The sequence below is a fragment of the Strigops habroptila genome, chromosome 10 (assembly GCF_004027225.2).
Source record: "Strigops habroptila isolate Jane chromosome 10, bStrHab1.2.pri, whole genome shotgun sequence".
Classification (NCBI taxonomy): domain Eukaryota; kingdom Metazoa; phylum Chordata; class Aves; order Psittaciformes; family Psittacidae; genus Strigops; species Strigops habroptila.
Window position 1 is genome coordinate 14,195,133 of NC_046359.1, and position 20,222 is coordinate 14,215,354.

The 20,222-nt window shown below is 43.0% G+C and overlaps 2 protein-coding genes across 4 annotated transcripts in view; one reads left to right on the forward strand and one right to left on the reverse strand.

Moving 5' to 3' along the window:
- Positions 1-40: 40 nt before the first annotated feature.
- SPRTN (SprT-like N-terminal domain) lies at positions 41-6,750 on the forward strand. Its single transcript, XM_030499690.1, has 5 exons — positions 41-436; positions 2,037-2,136; positions 2,957-3,085; positions 3,833-4,100; positions 4,405-6,750. Exons 1-5 carry the CDS (start codon positions 99-101, stop codon positions 5,103-5,105), a joined length of 1,536 nt encoding a protein of 511 aa, XP_030355550.1. The 5' UTR covers positions 41-98; the 3' UTR covers positions 5,106-6,750.
- Positions 6,751-15,266: 8,516 nt separating this feature from the next.
- Positions 15,267-20,222, reverse strand: part of EGLN1 (egl-9 family hypoxia inducible factor 1) — a 42,411-nt gene continuing 37,455 nt past the window's right edge. Inside the window, exon 5 of one of the 3 annotated variants that reach the window (XM_030499692.1) lies at positions 15,267-15,732. In XM_030499692.1, the coding sequence (XP_030355552.1) occupies positions 15,668-15,732 (65 nt within the window). In that variant the 3' untranslated portion in view covers positions 15,267-15,667. Of the gene's footprint in view, positions 15,733-17,341; positions 20,219-20,222 lie in introns of those variants that run through there. The other 2 variants (XM_030499691.2, XM_030499695.2) reach the window with 2 other exon arrangements.

Here is a 20,222-nt window from a genome sequence, read left to right on the forward strand (position 1 = left end):
CGCCTGCGACAGCCGCGCCGCGCCCACCGCGCATGAGCGGCTCCGCTCCCTGCGACCGGGACCGCCCGGCGCGGCCGGGCTCAGGCGGCGCTCGGCGCATGCGGGGTCGGACTGGGGTGGCGGGGCGGTTGGTGGCGCACCGCGCAGGGGGCCCGGGCGGGATGGAGGAGGAGGAGGACGACTTCGTGCTGGCGCTGCAGCTCCAGGAGCTGTGGGAAGCGGAGGACAAGGAGGCGGCGGCGGCGGCAGCAGCAGCGCCGCGTCCTGAGGCCTTGCGGGACCTTTCGCCCCTCCGGCCGCTGTCGGTGGTGGACGAGGCGTGGGAGCTGCTGGACCCCAGCCCCGACGTGCACGGCCTCTTCGTGCAGTTCAACGAGGCGCTCTTCTGGGGGCGCCTGGCGGCGGTGGAGGTGTCCTGGAGCCCGCGCATGACCCTGTACGCTGTCGGGGCGGGGGGCGCCGGGCAGCCCTGCATGGGGAGGCGGCCGCGGGTCTCGGGGCGGGCGCGGTGGAGAGCGGCCTCCCGACAGGCAGGCCCGGCTCCGGCGGGGTGCGGGGAGCAGGGGGAGCTGCCGTGGGGCCCCAGCAGGGTGCTGGCGCTGTGTCAGAGCTGCTGTAAGAGTCTGTGGCCTCTCGAATTAGGAGCAGCTCGCCTCATCGTAGAATCACAGAATGGTTTGGGTTGGAAGCGACCTTAAAGATCCAGTTCCAACGCCCTGCCACGGGCAGGGACACCTTCCACTAGAGCAGTGGAAGCAAGTGGAAGCAAGCCCCTGTGTCCAACCTGGCCTTGAACACTGCCAGGGATGGGACAGCCGCAGCTGCTCTGGGCAACTTGTGCCAGCGCCTCAGCACCCTCACAGGGAAGAACTTATTTCTAATATATCATATAAGTAGCTGTGGGGTTAAGAGGGGGAGGGAAGGAAAAGCTGTCACTTATCGCTATATGCTACTCCTGGGTGTGGCTTCACAGGCTCAATGTGCTAGAGCCACAGCTTCTCTTCCAGGTACTTGGATGTCCTGCTTTTCTAACGTGGTTTGTACCCTAGGATGTAGGTTGGTCACCGTCATTGTCGGTTTTGTCCTTCATTGGTTATCCTTGGCAACCCTAAATGTGTTTTCCCCTGGTGCAGGCAGAACTGGAGAGATGTTAAAGTAGAATAAATAATTTGGTCTTAAACTGTATGTCAAAACTTAACATATTGCTGCTGTTTTTCTTGTTCTAAGTTTTTATGATAATTTTACAGCATGGCAGGCAAATATGAAATGATAGGAGTATATTAAGAAGACTTAGAACAGATTAGGAAGGGGAATATATGAGAAATCTAAGATGAAAACAAAAGCTTTGAAGTGCAGGTTGCAGTTCTGCAGCAGATAGCTGATGCAATTGCTGGCAGCTGGAGTCTTGCCCCCTCTTGTCCTCTGCTGGTTGCAGTACTCTTTAAACAGTTGAAAATATTTGGATACTGAACAGGTAGAGCACTAACTCAGAAACATTAAAAATAAAATGTTTTCTGCTGGATTAGCATGCAGAAGTGATGACGCATGAAGGTTCAGTAAGAGTCAAACACTGGGAGAGGGTGAGGAGTTAAATTGCAGCAACCAGCAGTTAAGTTGGTGTTGGCTGCTTTGAATCTCCAGAATCTCTGTTTTATGTATTTCATTCCATCAGGAGTCCTAATGAAAACAATCCTCTGTCTCTAAAGGTTAGATTAGAACAGTCCATTGTGATCCCCCCTCCTTTCACCCTCCTCCTCAAGATTACTCTAACTTTGAACTTAAGCGATTGCAAGATATCTAATAAATTACAGTTTCACTTTTGCTAGTTCAGTCACAGCTTATTCTAAGGAACTTGTGGGTTTGGGTTTTTCCTTAATTTCTTCTTGAGTTTTTCAAGTAACTACTAAAAGTTTTTTTTCATGTTCTGAGAGTTACCTAGCATGTGCTGGGAGAGGACAGCATTTTAACTCCAATTCTCAATTCATGTACTACAGAAACAAGTAGCTTTTCATATTTCCTTTCTGTGTCTCTTTCAGCTGTGCTGGAGTGTGTAAATATGAAGGAAAAGGTGGAATGTGTTCCATTCGTCTAAGTGAGCCACTCCTCAAGTTAAGACCAAGGAAGGATCTTGTTGAGGTATTTGAAGAGTGCTCATGAATGCGCACATAAAATATATTGCGCCCTCCCGTACAAACATTTTATAGTAGGATTCTTATATACTACAGTATATATTACATACTATGTATACTTATATACCTGTAGATTGTAAAATAGTGGTGGCTTTATTGTTACGTTTGTATTGCTTACGTTTCAGTGTCATGGTCGTCTTTCGTTTTTATGTTTCTAAATGGGCAACTCTGAGTGGGAGACTAAAGCCACTTGTTTATTTTACTGAAAAAAAACCCAACCCAACTCTTTTACTCATAAATTATTCCTAATATTAAAAACAAACATGGACTGAAAGCACAATCAGAAGATGGCTGTAGCTTCACCTTTTAGCTCAAAAGGGCAACAGCTGAAAATAAGGATATAGGATATGACTGTAGACATAACTTTGTGTTGCTTCTTGTGCCTCTGTCAGGGCTGCTGCTTTGAGTTGGCTGAACATTCATGTTTGCTTAATGAACAGAAACGCTGTGGGGTTTCAACTTTCTCACAACTGTCTCTTTTGGTTGCAGAGGGGATAATCTCTTTAAAGATCTGACTTAAGTTTGGGGATTTTTTCTCCTTTTTGGAATGTCACTGTAGTAATATGTTTTGGTGGTATGGGAATAGAGGTAGTTTGATTTGACAGGTAGAATGAGTATTATGTTTGTATGCCTGAGACTGAACATGTGAATGCATGAAGAGAAAATGACTACTGAGATAAATGTAGAGGAGTAGAATACTTTCAGCTTGATTTTGAAACTATATGTAATGCTTTTCAGTAAATAGCTAATGATTTTCATCGTTTCAGACACTGTTGCATGAAATGATCCATGCCCTGCTTTTTGTTACAAATAATGACAAAGATCGTGAATCTCATGGACCAGAGTTCTGCAAACACATGCGTCGCATTAATCGCCTGACTGGAGCCAATGTCACAGTAAGTATAATCCACTTAACCTAATTTAATAGAGGTTTCTTCGTGGTTTGATTTCTTAGTGTACGTGGTGTGATATGAGTAGGAGACTTGTTCGGTACAGTTGGTACCGATACAAACTTGCATCCAAGCATATGCCAGTTCCATAGTTATTTTGTTGGGGATGATGGTGGGAACAGGTTGAGGAAGGTGTGGTGAGTTGTTGGTCATATAATTTTCAAATGTGCCCTCTGTAAGTATATTTCTTTAAACTTGAAACAACTTAATGATATCAGAGACAGTATAGATCCATGTTAGAATACCGTTTGGGGAAGAGCAGTCTGTTTTAGTTAAGGTTTATATCAGTAGAGGCAAATGGGTTGATGGTATTGCAAAATAATATGTCTGATAAGATCCATTAAGATAGTAGCTGGAGGAAGAATACAGTACTGGCATTGTTTGCAATGCATTCTAACCAGTACGTCATTTAGGGTGAAATTGTAGATAGGTTTTTCAAAGTGATTTTATTGCAGTTCAAACAAGATAGCCAGGACGCATTCCTACATAGCCTGTCTTTTAAGCTTTGTTTTAATGGTATCTAAATGTTGCTTGAATTTTACCCAGGTTCAGCTCTTTGAACTGGTAATGTAAAAATCACAGCAGTAATGGAAGGAATGAAATGGTAGTTTGTTTTTTAAAGAATATTGTGGAGCTGGTGATACAAAATTAGAAACTTTCTGAAGGACTGCTTTTTTGATTTTTTTGACCTAGATCTATCATGATTTTCATGACGAGGTGGATCTGTACCGCCAGCACTGGTGGCGATGCAACGGCCCCTGCCGAAATAGGAAACCTTACTTTGGATATGTGAAACGTTCGATGAATAGAGCACCCTCTGCACGAGATTTCTGGTGGGCAGAACATCAAGAGACATGTGGAGGAACATTCACAAAAGTGAAGGAGCCAGAGAACTTCTCTAAGAAATCCAAGGAGAAAACTCAGGCAGAAAAACTTCCAAATTCCAAGTCACCTGAGAAAGGTATTTAAAATAATTTTTTTGCTTGTTTTCCAAACTGTTTTCGTCCAAACAGTTCCTTGAAGAAGTACAGATCAACCACTACATGAGCTCTGTTTAGATATTACTGTTACGTAGCGAAGAATGGGGCCCATTTTATTTGTGCATTTCTAGCCTCCTTCTCAACTAAACCGTTTGCAAAAGGTTTAGTTTACTGCACTATTTTCAAGCAGCAGATTTTTTTTTGATGAAGCATGTAAAATAATAAGCCCATGACTTATATATGAAAAAGTTACTATTCTTATTTTCTTCTCTTCTCAATTTGCAGACAAGACAAAAACTCATGATATGCAAGACCTGGTACCCTTTAGTGGAAAGGGATATCGGCTTGGAGGGGGAGACAGTGGACTCTCAGAAAAAAGCACAAATGAAACATCTGGTTCACAGCTTCGTTCCCCAGTAAGGACAATACCAATCCCTAAAAATGAGATAAAATTCGAAAAATCACCCCATAGTGGCATCTTCTTTCCACTGTATACTGGTGATGGCAGTCAGAAAATCAACTTAGCTTCAAAGCGTGAGTTTCCTAAACTCTCTGTTGCTAATTCAAAAGCTTACAAGAATGTGAGTGGATCACCTGTTAAAATTGCTCGTGTTATGGAAGAAAAATCAAACCAAGGCTCTGCAAGTGGCAAGAGGGTTATGCCATTTTATAACAAGTCACCAAAACAAATTTGTTTTGAGCAGACAACAACAGGTCAGAAAAAAAGCTCAGAAGGTTCTAATACACTGCAGCAATGGCCAAAAACGGAAGACAAAACTGCCTTTGAAAACTATTTCATTAAAAAAGGTGGTACTGATGTCACTTCAAGTATAAATACACCTTTAAAAACCAAAGCTGAATCGACAGTGTCCTCTGCAAGTTCCAGCACTGCTGCGAGGCAGGATAAAAAAGTCAGTTGTCCTGTTTGCCAGGCTGAGGTTTTGGAGTCTAAAATAAATGAACACCTTGATTCTTGTCTTGCATAAAACTTTCAGAAAGCTGTCTCAAAATGATAAACCGTGACTGAAAACATTGCTTCAAAACAACTTTGCTCAGGGTTTGCTTAGCTGTCGTTACTTCCCTGTGTGCCTGTTCTGAACTGGAATTTAAGGTACTGTCAGCATGCTGAACTGTGGAGTTGCACATCAGTGCTGACTGGGAAGCTGGCTGCTGCTTGTCTTCTAAAGAATCGAATTCTGAAGCTGTAGTAGGTGGAGGTTTGTGCAAACGTTCTTGCTGCAGAATCTGGGTAATACACGAGAAGGTGGATACTTGCTGAACTCCCTATTTTCAAGGCAGTTTTTAAAATTAAGACATGTTTAGTCCTGCTAGTTTATCTTTGTTCTTAAGACCCCTTTGTCTTGGGGGGTGTGTGTTAAATAGGTATTTTTTTGGCCGTTCTCGAAGTTAACCACCTGTAATAGATGAGAATTCCTCTGTTTACTGCAGTGTCATTAAGTGGCGTGTACTTTTAGAGTAGAAACTGTTTTGCATAAGCCACAGTTATGCTCTTAGGTGGTCATCTCCCCTGTGACCTTTTTGAAAAGATAGATGAGAGTGAGAATCTCAAATAAAGGATTTTACCAAAGATGGAGGAGGCATAGGCATCGAAAACATAGCAAACCATTTAGGTAGCAGGAAAGAGAAGATCCAAAAGGGCAATGAAGATGCTAGGAAATCAAGCACAAGGTTCTCGGTAGATGAGGAGAAGGCCCTACACTTAAGGGCTCAATTTAAAATAAAAAGAGAAAGGGGGACATTTTGAGGAGCTTATTTTAAAAAATTGTTTAAACTTTAGGTACACCATTAAAAGTTGGAGTGGTCACATGGAAGCTAACAAACTTCAGTCTGTGCGTGCCTGTTTGGTCCAGGATCCCACTAGATTCTCCATCTGCTGCTTCTGATCGTCTGCCCAAACTGGTCACTGTTTTTTGTTAGGATAGAAGAATTATGAGCATGAGTAACTGACCCCCTTAACCTGACACTAGTAAGTAAAAGTTGTAAGGAATATTGGTAGCCATACTGGTAAAGACTCTTCCTGGCCTTGTCATTAAAAAATGATTTTTCAGTTAAACTTCCACTGTGTTACAAGTCAAAATGGTGTTAAATTGACATCAGCTGACAGTCTTTATTTTGCTGCTTCTGGAAGCCAGCCAGTTTGGTGGTTAGTACCCAAGGAGCCAGGCAGTTGAGTACTAAAACCATTGTGTTGTGAGAAGTTATGAATGCTGAGCAGATGTGTTTTCTACATAAACTTTGTGAAATGTTAACAGTTCTCTTGCTGCACTGAAAGTATTTAACTGGTTCCACACTTACCATCTTGATTCCTTACTTGTAAAACTGATTATAAATATTTCTGTTAAAAAAACCTAATTATGCTGTTTCATATATTGTTGCTACAACTTTAAATGGCTATATTAGCCTTGGATGCACATATGTTTGCCTTTATATAATCAACTACTTGCTGCTCCCTTTTGAAATGGGAAAATAAACTGATGTGCAATGGAATTTAGCAAATGATACCTTCACCCTTTTTAAACATTGGTTTATTTTTTTAAATACTGATGCTACAGATGTTTAATGTGAATTGGATTGTTCTTAAATATGTTGAATAAATTGCTACTGAATTTTAATTTTAATTAAAATTAAATTAAATTGAATTAAGCCTGGGTTTCTCATGGCAGTTGAGGCCATCTTGTGTTACTCACCAGTGGGCTCACCTGTCTATCTAGTAACAGTCTGGTTTAATAGATCCTTTCTGTATTAACATTTTTCCTTTTTAAATCTCCCTGTCAAAACAGGTGTTGGTGAGTATAGACCACATCCAGCTGTGCCTTCTCCATCATGGTTTTTTGTACAGTTTCACTTATGTTGCTTTTCTGTGGAAAATTTTACAAATAGTCATTCTAAAACTTGATTTGACATGTTAATTTTTCATACTTCCTTCTTAAAACTGCTGTGTCTGTCAGTGTTCCCAGTGAAACTTGACATGTACACTGACGGTACTACTAAGAAGTATTTTACTACCATAGGTTTTAAGAAGAGGACTAGATTCACATCATGAAGCATTTTCTGAGAGGTATTTCCCTTACTATTGTTCTCACCAGTTTCCTTGTTTGTCCCACTGCAACTGATAAAAGTAAAGGAGAAGGGAGGATTGTGGGTATTGTAGAAGATGACATTAGAAAAAAATCCATTCAACATCAGTGGTGTTCATTTGAACAACAAATAGAAAACGAATGTGGGAATCGACCTGCAGAATTCAGTGGCCAGTAATGCCTGTTGGGACAGGGCTAACTTAAGCTACAGGAAAGTTCTGTCTCAAATGCACGAACGTCCTAAAATAGATCTGTTTTCAAAACAATTGAGCAGTTCTGGACCAGCCGTGGAAAAACATTAGTTCTGCACATGCATGTGTTTACAGTGAGGTATTACGATGCCAAGATCTCCTTCATACGGAGGTAAAGGTGACAAAGAGCTGGGTGGATACGCTTTGCAGTTCCTACCTATTGCAGGCTATTATTAACAGGTCATGGCCTTGGTTTTTGGGGTATGTTGTTGTGAATGCCGTTTCTGCAAGGCTCTGTTCTTGAATACAGTGTGCTTCCCACAGTTATGACAATGGCTACCAGTATGTTTTTAAAATACACTGGTAAGTTTGGGTCAAAGATGAGAAATTCCATCTTCTGTATCAGTCGACTGTCCTCAGTGAGTTTAGAGACTGTCTATAACAACACAAGTTAGTAATGAATCTTGAACAAACACCACTGAACTGCAAAGTGATCCGACTGGAAATCTGAGAAACCAGTTAATATGCTTCTGAGACAAATCAGGTATGAGAGAGGTCAAATGTGTACGTGCTGCTTGTCAGCAAAAGGATCTGCACACTGAAGGCAGAAGCAATCTTGTGCTGTGGTGATCTGCTGAACTGCTCAGAACAATTCAGGTAACATTTCTAGAGGTTGAACTATCGACGTGGGGGTTTGCTCAAGTATTTCATTGCTTTAATAAGAGGCTGTTCTGAAGTTACCTTGAAACTTCAGGTTGTTGGGCAAGAAAACTTGAAGGTCAAATATTTTCAAGTGTTTTCTACTTCATGGACATGTTATAGAGGAAGTTTTCATTGTACTTGATGAGTTCTGATGAAGGAGAGTGGAGTATAATTTTTCTCTGGACTAGTAAAAATGAATCAGTATCTTGCAAAAAGATACGTAATGGAAATAGTTTACTTTGTAGTATGTTTTAAAAGCAATAATGTGCATTTCTCTATACTTCATCATCTCCAGTAGGGGGATTGGAACTAGGTGATCTGAAGGTGCTTTCCAGCCAAAGCCACTCTATGATTCTGACTGCGATTTGGTTTCATTTGGGAAATCTAGGTTGCATGGGAAGTATATTCTTACAGCAAGTTCGACCCTAATGCCTATGCCTAAGCTGATGAGCAGGCTGTTTATGTATGCCTAGGTGGAAGTACATTTCTTGGGCAGGGCAGGTGCTGCTGCTCAGACTGTGTAGGAATTAGTTCGCTGAGCCTCCTTTCTAGGAATGTTTTTCAAGAGAACAAGTAAATGTTGCTCATTTGGGATGGGCTGTGCTACTTGCCACTGGACCAGTGTTAGTAATGAAGGATTTGAGATAATAGTATTTTACAAAATCAAAGGTTAGGGCTTAGTTGTAACCGGACGACTAGTGAATAATTCCTGAAATGCAAAGTAGCTATAAAAAATTTAAGCTACTCCTGCTGCAGCAGCAGGACGTGCTATAGAGTAAATGTTTTGTATGTGTTCTTCTGGAGCCCCCTTCTTTCTTGCCAACAACCTGAAGTTTCAAGGTAACTTCAGAACAGCCTCTTATTAAAGCAATGAAATACTTTCTGCTGTATTTTCCATACAGCATCCCTATACATCCTTAAATCAAGTTGCGCTGTACTGAAGGGTAACAGCAAGAAGGAGCAAATGGTGAGTTTCTGAGAAAAAGCACTGTGGACATCCAAGTTCTTACTTGCATCTGGATTACTACAGAAGTCTTGAGCTTAAAGAAACAAGTGTTTGCACATGAACCTAAAGACTCTACATTAAATTGAAATTGAAAAATCCTGGCAGTCAGGTGAAGTTCCCGATGACTGGAAGAAGGGTAATATAACCCCCATTTTCAAGAAGGGGAAGGTGGAAGACCCAGGGAACTACAGACCAGTCAGCCTCACCTCTGTGCCTGGCAAAATCTTGGAACAGTTTCTCCTGGAAAGCATGCTAAGGCACGTGAAAAACAACGAGGTGGTTGGTGACAGCCAACATGGCTTCACTAAGGGGAAATCCTGCCTGACCAATTTGGTGGCCTTCTATGATGGAGCCACGGAACTGATGGACAGGAGCAGAGCAGTTGACGTCATCTACCTGGACTTGTGCAAAGCGTTCGACACTGTCCCGCACGACATCCTTGTCTCTAAATTGGAGAGACATCAATTTGATAGATGGACCACTCGGTGGATAAAAAACTGGCTCGATGGCCGCACGCGAAGAGTTGTGGTCAACAGCTTAATGTCCAGTTGGAAACCTGTAACGAGTGGTGTCCCTCAGGGATCGGTGTTGGGACCGGCCCTGTTCAACATCTTTGTCGGCGACATGGACAGTGGGATTGAGTGCGCCCTCACCAAGTTTGCCGACGACACCAAGCTGTGTGGTTCAGTTGATATGCTGGAGGGAAGGGATGCCATCCAGAGGGACCTTGACACATGTGTGAGGTGGGCTGATCCCAACCTTATGAAGTTTAACCAAGCCAAGTGTAAGGTCCTACACCTGGATCGGGGCAATCCCAGGCACTGCTACAGGTTGGGCAGAGAAGAGATTCAGAGCAGCCCTGCAGAGAAGGACTTGGGGTGTTGGTTGACGAGAAGCTTAACATGAGCCTGCAGTGTGCGCTTGCAGCCCAGAAAGCCAACCGCATCCTGGGCTGCATCAAAAGAAGCGTGACCAGCAGGTTGAAGGAGGGGATCCTGCCCCTCTACTCTGCTCTCGTGAGACCTCACTTGGAGTATTGTGTACAGTTCTGGTGTCCTCAGCATAAAAAGGACATGGAGCTGTTGGAGCGAGTCCAGAGGAGGGCCACGAGGATGATCAGGGAGCTGGAGCACCTCCCGTATGAAGACAGGCTGAGAGAGTTGGGGCTGTTCAGCCTGGAGAAGAAAAGGCTGCGTGGTGACCTCATAGCAGCCTTCCAGTATCTGAAGGGGGCCTACAAGGATGCTGGGGAGGGACTCTTCCTTAGGGACTGTAGTGGTAGGACAAGGGGTAATGGCTTAAATAGGAGAAGTTTAGATTAGATATAAGGAAGAAGTTCTTTACAGTGAGGGTGCTGAGGCACTGGAATGGGTTGCCCAGGGAGGTTGTGGATGCTCCATCCCTGGTGGTGTTCAAGGCCAGGTTGGACAGAGCCTTGGACCACATGGTTTAGGGTGAGGTGTCCCTGCCCATGGCAGGGGGGTTGGAACTAGATGATCTTAAGGTCCTTTCCAACCCTTACTATTCTATGATTCTATGAAATTACACTCAAAGCATAGTCTATGGGTAGACAAGCCATGAAAGAGACTTGCATTTCAGCGTGCTTGTGAAAATATACTGTGTTGTAATATACTCATGTGTATGGGGAAAAAACCACCAAGACCGCAGGCTGGGTGGAGCTTTGAGGTTCCTCAACGGGCCATTAGGTGGCACTCCTTGCATTCATGGAATACTTATTTCTTCCTCTCCAACCGCTACAGGGAAGAACGGAAAGTGCAGAATTAGCAGGCTCGCATTTCACCTACGCTGCACTCCAGGCTGAAGATGGATCAGCCCGGACCACAAACAAGTTAAAGGAGAAGGAATGGGGGTTGTGGGGGGAGGTTTGCAACTAGCTGAGCAATGGAAAGTAACTTTACAACTAACTGGCTTTTCCGTGAGTTTTCTTTTAGCTTTGCTGCAGGAGGGACTTGGAAGATGAGACAGTAGCTCTTTCTAGTTCAGGGCACAGTGAATAACCCAAAAGGCATCCTTTTATGGTCTGCATGTATACTGCACCACTTGCATCCATCGCAGTGAAAAATGCCATTTTCTGTCACCATTTGGCATTGGCCTGGCTCTGCAAGAGGGTCAGGACGGAGCTGTCAGAAGTCAGAGGCATTTATAAAACACAAAACAACTCTTGCACCTCGGCTAAGCTGGGGAGCTGTGACAGGCACAGGGAAGGGTAGTGCACTCTAGGTGTGACACAGCCATGGCCTTAATCCCTCCATTCCCTTTTAGCTTCTGCCTGGCCAGGGCTGCTTGAAGACTAGATTAAGTTTCTAAGAAGGTGCAGCAGCTTGGCCTGAATAACTCACCCTGTGTCTGTCCCATCCATCCCTTATTGTTTGCATCATTTCATCTGCTTTTTTTGTGTCCTAATAAGTCTTAGACCTGACAGTTCATAAACTGCATAACAAAGAACATTTTCAATAGCAAAAACCAGCAAGCCAACTATTTGGGTCCCCCATTGCTTAATTTAGAAGCAGTAGATGTTTTTCTTTAAATGACATCAACCTCTGTGCTCACTGCAGGTATCTTCTGTTCAGAGAGCTGTCATTGGTCATGAAGAAAGTCTGGGGTGAGATGTGGATTGGAGCTTGGTGAAGTCCTGGTACAGTATCTCAGCTATCGGAATATGGTGTCATTGGGGGTTTTACTTCTTCTAGTAGCTTCATTCTGCAACTTACTGGTGGGAGGACCAGCCATAGGGCATCTCTGTTCTTACTCCATTTCCTCCCTGCTGCTTTGCTCCCCTGCCTTTGCCTTCCCACTGACCACCCTGGGAAGCATCCCAGTAATTACCTGCTCTCTTCCCAGAAGGATCCACTCACTGGGTGTGCTGCCACCCATTTGTGCTCCAGACAACATTGCAATGGAGGGATATGGCTCTGGAACACACGGCAAATGGAAACACATCCAGAGGGAAGAGATGTCCTGGCACTGGCACGGCCCAGAAGTGCTCACAGCATCTTAACCCTCAGTTTATTTCCAGCTGCGTGTTTCTTCCTCTCCCTGCAAGGGTTGACAGGTGCAGCTCTAGTCCCTGCCACCACCCAGGCCACGACCATGAGAGAGAATTCCCCCATCCCTTGCATCAGAGACTGGGGGACTTCAGGCAGGAGCTGGGTATGCGCCATGACACAGACAGGTACCAGGCAGCTCTGCCCTGCCGGGCTGGATGGAGGAGCAGGTAGCTGGCTCACCACCTCTCAGCCTGCCCCGGAAAGGCAGGTTTTAATTGCTGCTTCCTCGCCAAGCCACGCTGGGAGGGGGGAGCAGATTATCAGCCCTGCAGATGACGTGAATGAAAACACAGACGTAATTAACTCTGAACATACCTATAAGAGAGTTAGAAGGCAGGAAAAGCATAGGATGACAGGAAACAGGAGGTATTTCAGGCACTGCAAACCCCTGAAAGGCTATTGAAGCTAGCTGGCAACATTTCCCAGGCAGATTTAAGAGGACACCACCCAAGAGGTCTTGCTGCTAGTATTTGGGCTGACACTTGGGTCTTGAGATGCAGTTTTGCTAAAGCAGACACAAGTGGTAAGTGATGCCACAGCTTTGGAGCTATTTGCAAGGCATTACGGACACAAGCATCCCCTGAAGGAATGAACAGACCTCAGTTTGGAGGAAGACACTGAAAAGCTGCCTTAATGCAGCCTTCCTCTTAATCCCTTCGCAGCCTCCAGCAATGTTACCTTCCCCAAGGCTCTTCTGCAGCTTGGGACTCCCACACTAAATGGATGCTTTGCGCCCTTAGCAGAGGGTTGTGGTCAGTCTGTGCCTGCCCTGCAGCAGGTACTGAGGGAAACACTGCCTTACCTTCTTTAAGAAGAGGAGAGGGAGTGGAGGTCTCTGCTGTTGGGCAAGCTGCCTCACTCAGCTTTGAGTTGTACAATGGGCTGATCCAGCCCCAAGTGTATTTTCTATGTGGCTGTGGATTTGTGTGGAAGTGATACCATTTTCAGGAGACTGACAAGTATATGTCCTGTCTGTGAATCCTGCACCAGTTTCCAGTCTCCTTGTGCCTCTCTCTTTCCTTTCTTCAATAGGAGGACTACCCAAGCTTGGCATGACACTGCTCCTGGGTGACGCCTGCATGGTTAGAGACACAGAATTCAGTGCCACATGAAGGGTATGTCCCATGAACTACCACATCTCAGCTGTGTTATGATTAACCCCACCACCTCTGCCAAAACAGGAGGAGCAGCACTCTCAGCAGTTCAAGATTAGTTTGCTTCCCCGAGATGGTCAGCAGCTTAGCACACTGAGCCTCTGTCAGGCAGCACCAACTCCTCCTTCAGCCATGGGCTTACGTAGCACCTGAGCGCCTGAAAAGGCAGGCGCCAGGCTTCTACCAGCCTTCGTCTCACACAAAAAGCCCCAAACATTTTTCTCAGCTGAGAGTTTTATAACTTAATCCAACAACCCAGAAGGGGTGTAGCACAAAAGCCAGCAGCTCAGCTGGAGGGATGTGGGACAGCACTTGGGGAACTAATGGTGCCTGGAAGGATGCAGAAGAGCTGGGTTAGCAAGGGGCAGGGGAGGCCCCCAAGTATGTGTGGGAGCTGAAACGCCAAGGGAATGTGCCTGGGAGGTAGGAAGCAGAGCTGTTGTTTTCCAGACACTCTCACTTGAGAAAACTAGACCAAACCTGCAAACTTGCTATAGGTACTGGAGGTGTAACCAACCACCTCCCGCTTCCGATATTCCTTTGTCCCTGCACTGGTGGGTGTGCAGTAGTAGATAAGGATGCCTCGTGAGTATCTAAACAAGCGTTTACGCTATTGTAGTCAACAGCAAAAAACCCTCCCAATCAAAATATACGTAGAATCATTGAATCATAGAATCATAGTTTTGGGTTGGAAGGGACCTTAAAGCTAATTTAGTTCCAACTCCCCTACCATGAGCAGAGACACCTTCCGCTAGACCGGGTTGCATTCTTTAATTGCTACAAGTTGAAGTAACTTTTGTTTGTGCAGCACAACGTCCTCCACCTAGAATAGTGACTTGTCTCTTTGTCATGTCTAGGACACGGAGCACACGTCTCCCTGCAGTCAGGGAGAGGCCGTGTCCCGGTGAGGACACCAGGGGGACCCAGTCACCCGCTCCTGCTTCCAGCCGCCCCTGGGAGCAGATTCCCGAAGGATTTCTGCATCCCTCCCCCAACTTTTACCGTAAAATACATGCCCTCCCTAGTTATGTCACTGCGTAACATTGCATGGTTATGAAGTTGCAGCAACTCTTAATTATATACAGTCGTTTCCTACTTGTGCTGTTTTAGATAAATTTTAGGGGGTTTTTTGTAAACTAAAAAGTTCTCATAGTGCAGGCGGGGAAAAATATAAATAATCAAAGAAGCTTAGAAACTACTACCTACACCCCCTTAAAGAGTTCTACATGTAACACAAATTTAGGGCCAAGGTGTTAACTTACTACAGGTTTTGTTTGTTCGTTAAGATATGACTGTGCAGAACACGTGCCCAGCACTGCATTACTTACTATTATATTGTGGCTGGAGAAGGGGAAGTAAAGGAAAAATAAATATCCCCAACCTGACAGCTCAAACCTTGCTCTTTGCTATCAGGGACACCATCAACTGGACTCTAACCTCAGAAAACAGATTCTGTTATTACCCATGGCCCTGGTTACCTTTGCCAATCATTAGTGGTGTCCACAATCACGTCTTCCTTGGAGAAGTATTTTCTCCTTGATGTCCAAAGATACTGCCAAGTGCTGAAATAAAAACAGTTCTTCTGAGACACCTTTCAGTTCTGGTAACCGCACTCACCACAGCCAAGATTGCACTTTGCAGGTTTAGGGGTGGTGGCATTTAGTTGGTTGCTGGCTAGTGGTTTGTTGGGTTTTCTTTTGACACATTCACTTCCATCTTCACTGTGTGGAAAAACTTCTCAGGACTGCAACAGCAATTAATCAAGCTCCAAAATTCTAGTTTCCTCATGCTTCTTGGAGCCGCTGCCACTATGTCCTCTGCTGTAATGCAATCTTTATTAATAGCTTTATAATGCTTGCTTTCATACATTAACGTAAACAAGACACATTTACAACCCAAGTGACTTGCCTTAAGATAGTTCTGAAATGTGAAATACCAGCTCACAACCCAATACCACATTCAGGTATTAGGCTGTTTGTGAGTAAGAGTCAAATCATACTCTACCATTTCTATTCAACTCATTCCTTCCTCCCTGTCCTGCTAAGGACTTGAGTCTATCCTAAATGGGTTGGTGATTTGCATCTCATCTGTCCCTTCCACTTTCAGAGCCAACTGTTAGCACCTGGCTCACCCATGTGGGAGCTTTGGGCTTTTTTTCTTCTTCTTATTTCGGGAAAGGGATAAATATGCTGTATATTCACTCAACTTCAAAGCTATGGGGAAAAGCCTGATGGAATTAAGTGGTAGCAAAAGTCAACAGAGCAAATACTCTGGAACTGGTTTTGTCTGGTAGGACAGAGGACCTTGAACGTGCTTCTGTGAGCTGCTATCAGCCCCCACCAGACAAGGTCAGGCAACTTGGATTCAGCAGATGCTCCAGAGTAAACACAGCTCCTGCAGCAGTGTAACAGCATGAACAGACTTAAATGCATTTGCAGTTACTTTCAGGCTGAAAAAAAGCCCCAAAGTATTAAATATGAAAGCTGACAATGGGAGACCCAAGTTTCTCCATACACCCACCTCCCCACCCCCCAAAAAAACCCAGCAGATGAGATCCAAATCCAGTTGAGTCCCATGAATTGCTCCAAAGTCTTTGCTGCTCAGTGCTCATAAATTCCCACTAGGTATTTGCAAGTGCATGCAGCCATCTGCGTATCTGCATGCCTGCAGGCAAGGTACACACTAGACTTTCAGGATGTTGAGACTCTGGGTTTCCTATTGTCACTTAGCACCCTCCCCTCTTCTTCAAAGCATTCAGCAAGCACAAAAATGGTGCTTTCTAGTCTGATTATACTTACGACTGGGACATGTCATCTTTCCACTCCTGACCTAAAAGTAGCCAGCACAGCCTGATGTTTTATATAAAATACAGGCTATCTGCTAGCTTCCTCTTAGATTTGCAAGCATCCTTTTGAGAAACACCCAAGAGAGACTTCATCTTTCCCTGGTGCAGTGTTTGACTTTACTATGCAAAACAATCCCCCTGCATACTGTGTTCAACAATGTGATAATTAAAAAGGTCAGGTCTACACAGGATGGTTGCAAGTGCTGGAAAGGCTTTTTCCTTGTTCAATGTAAAACAAAGATGGGAAAGAGGCTATTTCAAGAGAACATGTATGAAGTTACATAGCACTGAAGCATGGAAAAAGCCTCAAAGCACTTTGGGATCAGCCCACGGATGCTGCACTTAAGTTTTAGCCTAACATACTGGCAAGAACCATCACCTTAGAGCAGAACTGAGCACAACAGGTACCCAAGTGCCATGAAAGGTGCACTAAGGCTGGCAGACTCATCTGGAGACCCAGGTAATTCTTCCTGAGCCAGGACAAGGCAGACAAGTGCATGCAGAGGGGCTTCACAAGACTTACAGCAATGGCAGAAGCACAGCCAGCCAGATGTTTCCTTGATTACCATACAGTCATTACAAAGCTCATCAAAAAGCTGAGGGAAATTGTGTGGCATTTCATATGGGTTGCCATCTGTAGGCTCTACCATTCTTTTGCTGTCTTCAGAGCACTCATAATTCATTGGGAGCCACAGAAAACTGAGGAACTCCCATGAAACCTTACAAATCCAGTCTGAAGAGGACTTCCACTTTGCACCTCATGTACCTGTCAGAAAGTGATGAAAAAACTAGAGATGCCTCTTTGTCCACCATCACTTTCCAGCCAGCCTGAACTTGGTGCTGGTTTGAGGGACAACATAACCAGGAAAATAATCACCACAGCCAGGTAACTGCAGGCAGCCTAAAACACACCCCAGTCCCGCAAACCTTCTCTAGAGCAGAAATAGCTCCGATTTAAGAAAACAAAAGCAAATACACACACATGCGCACACACACCCCAAAAAAGACCCGAAACAAAACCCCAACCCAAACCCCAACCTAACAGAACAAAATACTCCCCACTCTCAAAAATCCACATGCTCCCCCTTATCGGGGAACATTTATAAATGAGTTGCTCTGGAGTAGTTTTAAGAGTTAAAAACATTACAAATAACCACATAGTTTTCAAGAACCTTTATACATCATCTTTTTTTTAATTAGATTAGCTTTACAAGCAACTTGAGAGCTCTTTCATAATGAACACTGCTTTTCAAATTACACAACTTTATAGGCAACCTGTAAATGAATCCTGAATTTCTTTGCCTGCTATAGATAAAGGTCTCGTATTTCACAGCCAGCTAACATCATGAATAAAAATAGCATTATGAAGCTTTATCTTTAACCAGGACTAGACACATACAGATCATAAGACAGTTTAAAAAATAGTTTTAGAACAAGGACCTGCTTGGTGATGCTCAAGACTGAATATTCAACCGACATGAAATGAACAGTTTCTAAAGGACATGGAAGAAATGGCTGACCTGATTTGTTGACCCTATTGTAATGACTTACATGGAGTGAAAAAATAAGCACTTTTTAAACCTGTCCGGCAAGCACAAACCTACAGTGTGATTAGAATTTGATACGCCATGTAACTGCAGAACTTTGAATTACAGAGGGACTGAAATGAATTTAAAGGCTTATGCTTACATTTCTAAAACAAAACCAAACAAACCTCCGTAGAAGTAGTACTAAAGAAGGTGAATTAGAAGATGTGGCTTTTTTGCTTGTCTCATTGGTCTAAATGCACTGCAGACCAGACAGTAATGAAGATTTGCACTCCTTGGCCAGGTTGGCAGAGGCACTTACAGTAAAGGTATCCTGTCTGGTTTTCTGGGAAGAAAAGAGGAAAGAGGAAGAGAACTGTAAAGGGCAAGAATATACTAAAAAAAAAAAAGGAAAAGCGAAATCAAAACAAAACTGGGATTTCTGTTGGTTCTCCTAAATGATATACCAATACTGATTTTTTCCCCCTTCTGTCAGTTTGTTACTAAACAATTAGCTTTTTCATGTTTTACATGAACAATAGTAATGTTTTTAATAAAAAATTACTGAGCTTTCCATAGAAAAGGTCTCTAATTGAATACAAACTATACAGATGCTAAAATTGTCACAAGTTGTAATATATACAGAAATATTTCTGTACACTCACATTGTTTTGGCTAAGTAAGGAAATAAGGGACAGATAGAAAACTGCAGTGGGTATGTTGATCAACCCTCAAACTCCTGAAAATGTGAATGCTGTCTCTTATAGGTTTGCTTCTGTTTTCTCAAGCTTTTAAAGCTCAGGGAAAAAAAAAGAAAGAAGAAGAAAAATAATAATAATAATAAAAAGAGATCAGTGTCTAAACCATCCATTTCTCAAAAATAAAGAGTATCAAAGTTTCTGCACATCTCACTTTTATTCTGTGATGTCCCCTCTCCTTGATAAAATGAAAACAATGTAAAAGAAAGTAAATGTTTTCTTACTAAATATATACCTCGGTATTGATCAAAGGGCAGTGCCTTTTTGGGGAAATCCTTCAGCCCAGTGAAAACCTAAAGATGTACTGCACAAGGAGCCTACAGTGATGCACTTCGGCTTCAGTGTGCCGAAGTGTGTGACCATCTTCAGATGTGACCATCTCCTTGATACTATATAATAGATCAAGGTGTCAACTTACAGACTGCACGGGACACCAACGCTTGAAAAGGAAATTAAAAAGTGAGTTTTTTGATATTCTATTAACTTATATACAAAGGACAGGGGAGTGGCAAGTATTCGTTAGAAAATGGAGAAAGCTCAAAGATTTCCGTCAAGTACATAAGGAGGTTCTGGGTACCTCTAATAGCCTAGGAAAGCCCTTGTATGTTCTTGTAATTCGATGGTATTTACCAGGTCCCCAAAGCCAATGACAGCAACCGATAGTGTCAAGTTCACTTAGTGCCAGTCACTTAAAAAAAAAAAAAGAAGAAAAAACAAACCCGCAAAATAAAATAAAACAATTAATTAAAAAAAAACCAGAACAAAACGAAACACAAACCCCCCCCAAGCAAACAAACAAAACAAAAAATCCCCTAAACTAAACTAAAACAAAGAAGAGACAGAAACTTCCCCTCTGTGGATTCAACATACAAAACCACAAACTGAATGCTACTAATAGCGAGATACTGATTTGCTTCTGTTAATAAGGTTCAAGAGGACATAGTCAAAAAAAAAAACCAAAAAAACCAAACAAAACAATACAGCAGCAATCTTTAAAAGTTAAGATTAGTGTGAGATATGATATAAAACAATCAGGTTTTTAGCTGGTAATTAAAGTGCTCCTTTTCTGACTTAAGGTGTAAAGAAAATTAAAGTGATTATCAGTTACTGGCAAGCCTTACATTAAATTAGGTCTTTCATGGCAGAGGAGAACAGTATGAACAGTTTTACAAAAATAGATCCATGTTATTTTGGAGAATACTGTAATTTTTTTCTTTTTTTTTTTTTTTTTTTTTTTTTTTTTAGTTTTTCTTTTTTTTTTTTTAAGACTCAATTTTGATTAACTGTACCTGGTCATACAAAAATTACCCAAAATTCAAACTTTTAGCATATAAAAAAAGGGAGAGATGAATTGGATTCAGCTGGATGACAGGTCTGGCAAAATATAAGGATGGACAAATTCTATGTAGGGCACTTATTTATGTCCAGATGCATATGCTGTTTCTTACTGATTGCTTATCTTCTTCACATAAGCAGTCACAGGCCTGGAGTCACAATCACATAGTACAATGCTTCAGCAGTCAAAGAACCTTCTATTTGATGCAACATTGAAACACTGTTTGCTTCTTTATTAAAATGTTGGTTTGTTGTTGATTTTCCTTTATCTTGTTATTCACATTCAAAAGTTAATAGATAGCATCAAGATTTATCAGGGAGAATAGCAAGGGGAGTTGCTAAATCAAAGGCTTATAAAACGTCTTTCCCAACTGAGTCAGAAGGTTTATTAAGTTCAACCCTCACACCTTTTTCACCTGC

Coding starts and splice junctions, on each gene's coding strand:
- SPRTN (XM_030499690.1), top strand. CDS start 99: ATGCGGGGTCGGACTGGGGTGGCGGGGCGGTTGGTGGCGCACCGCGCA. Junction 437..2,036: donor TGGAGCCCGCGCATGACCCT/GTACGCTGTCGG, acceptor TGTCTCTTTCAG/CTGTGCTGGAGTGTGTAAAT. Junction 4,101..4,404: donor TTCCAAGTCACCTGAGAAAG/GTATTTAAAATA, acceptor CTCAATTTGCAG/ACAAGACAAAAACTCATGAT.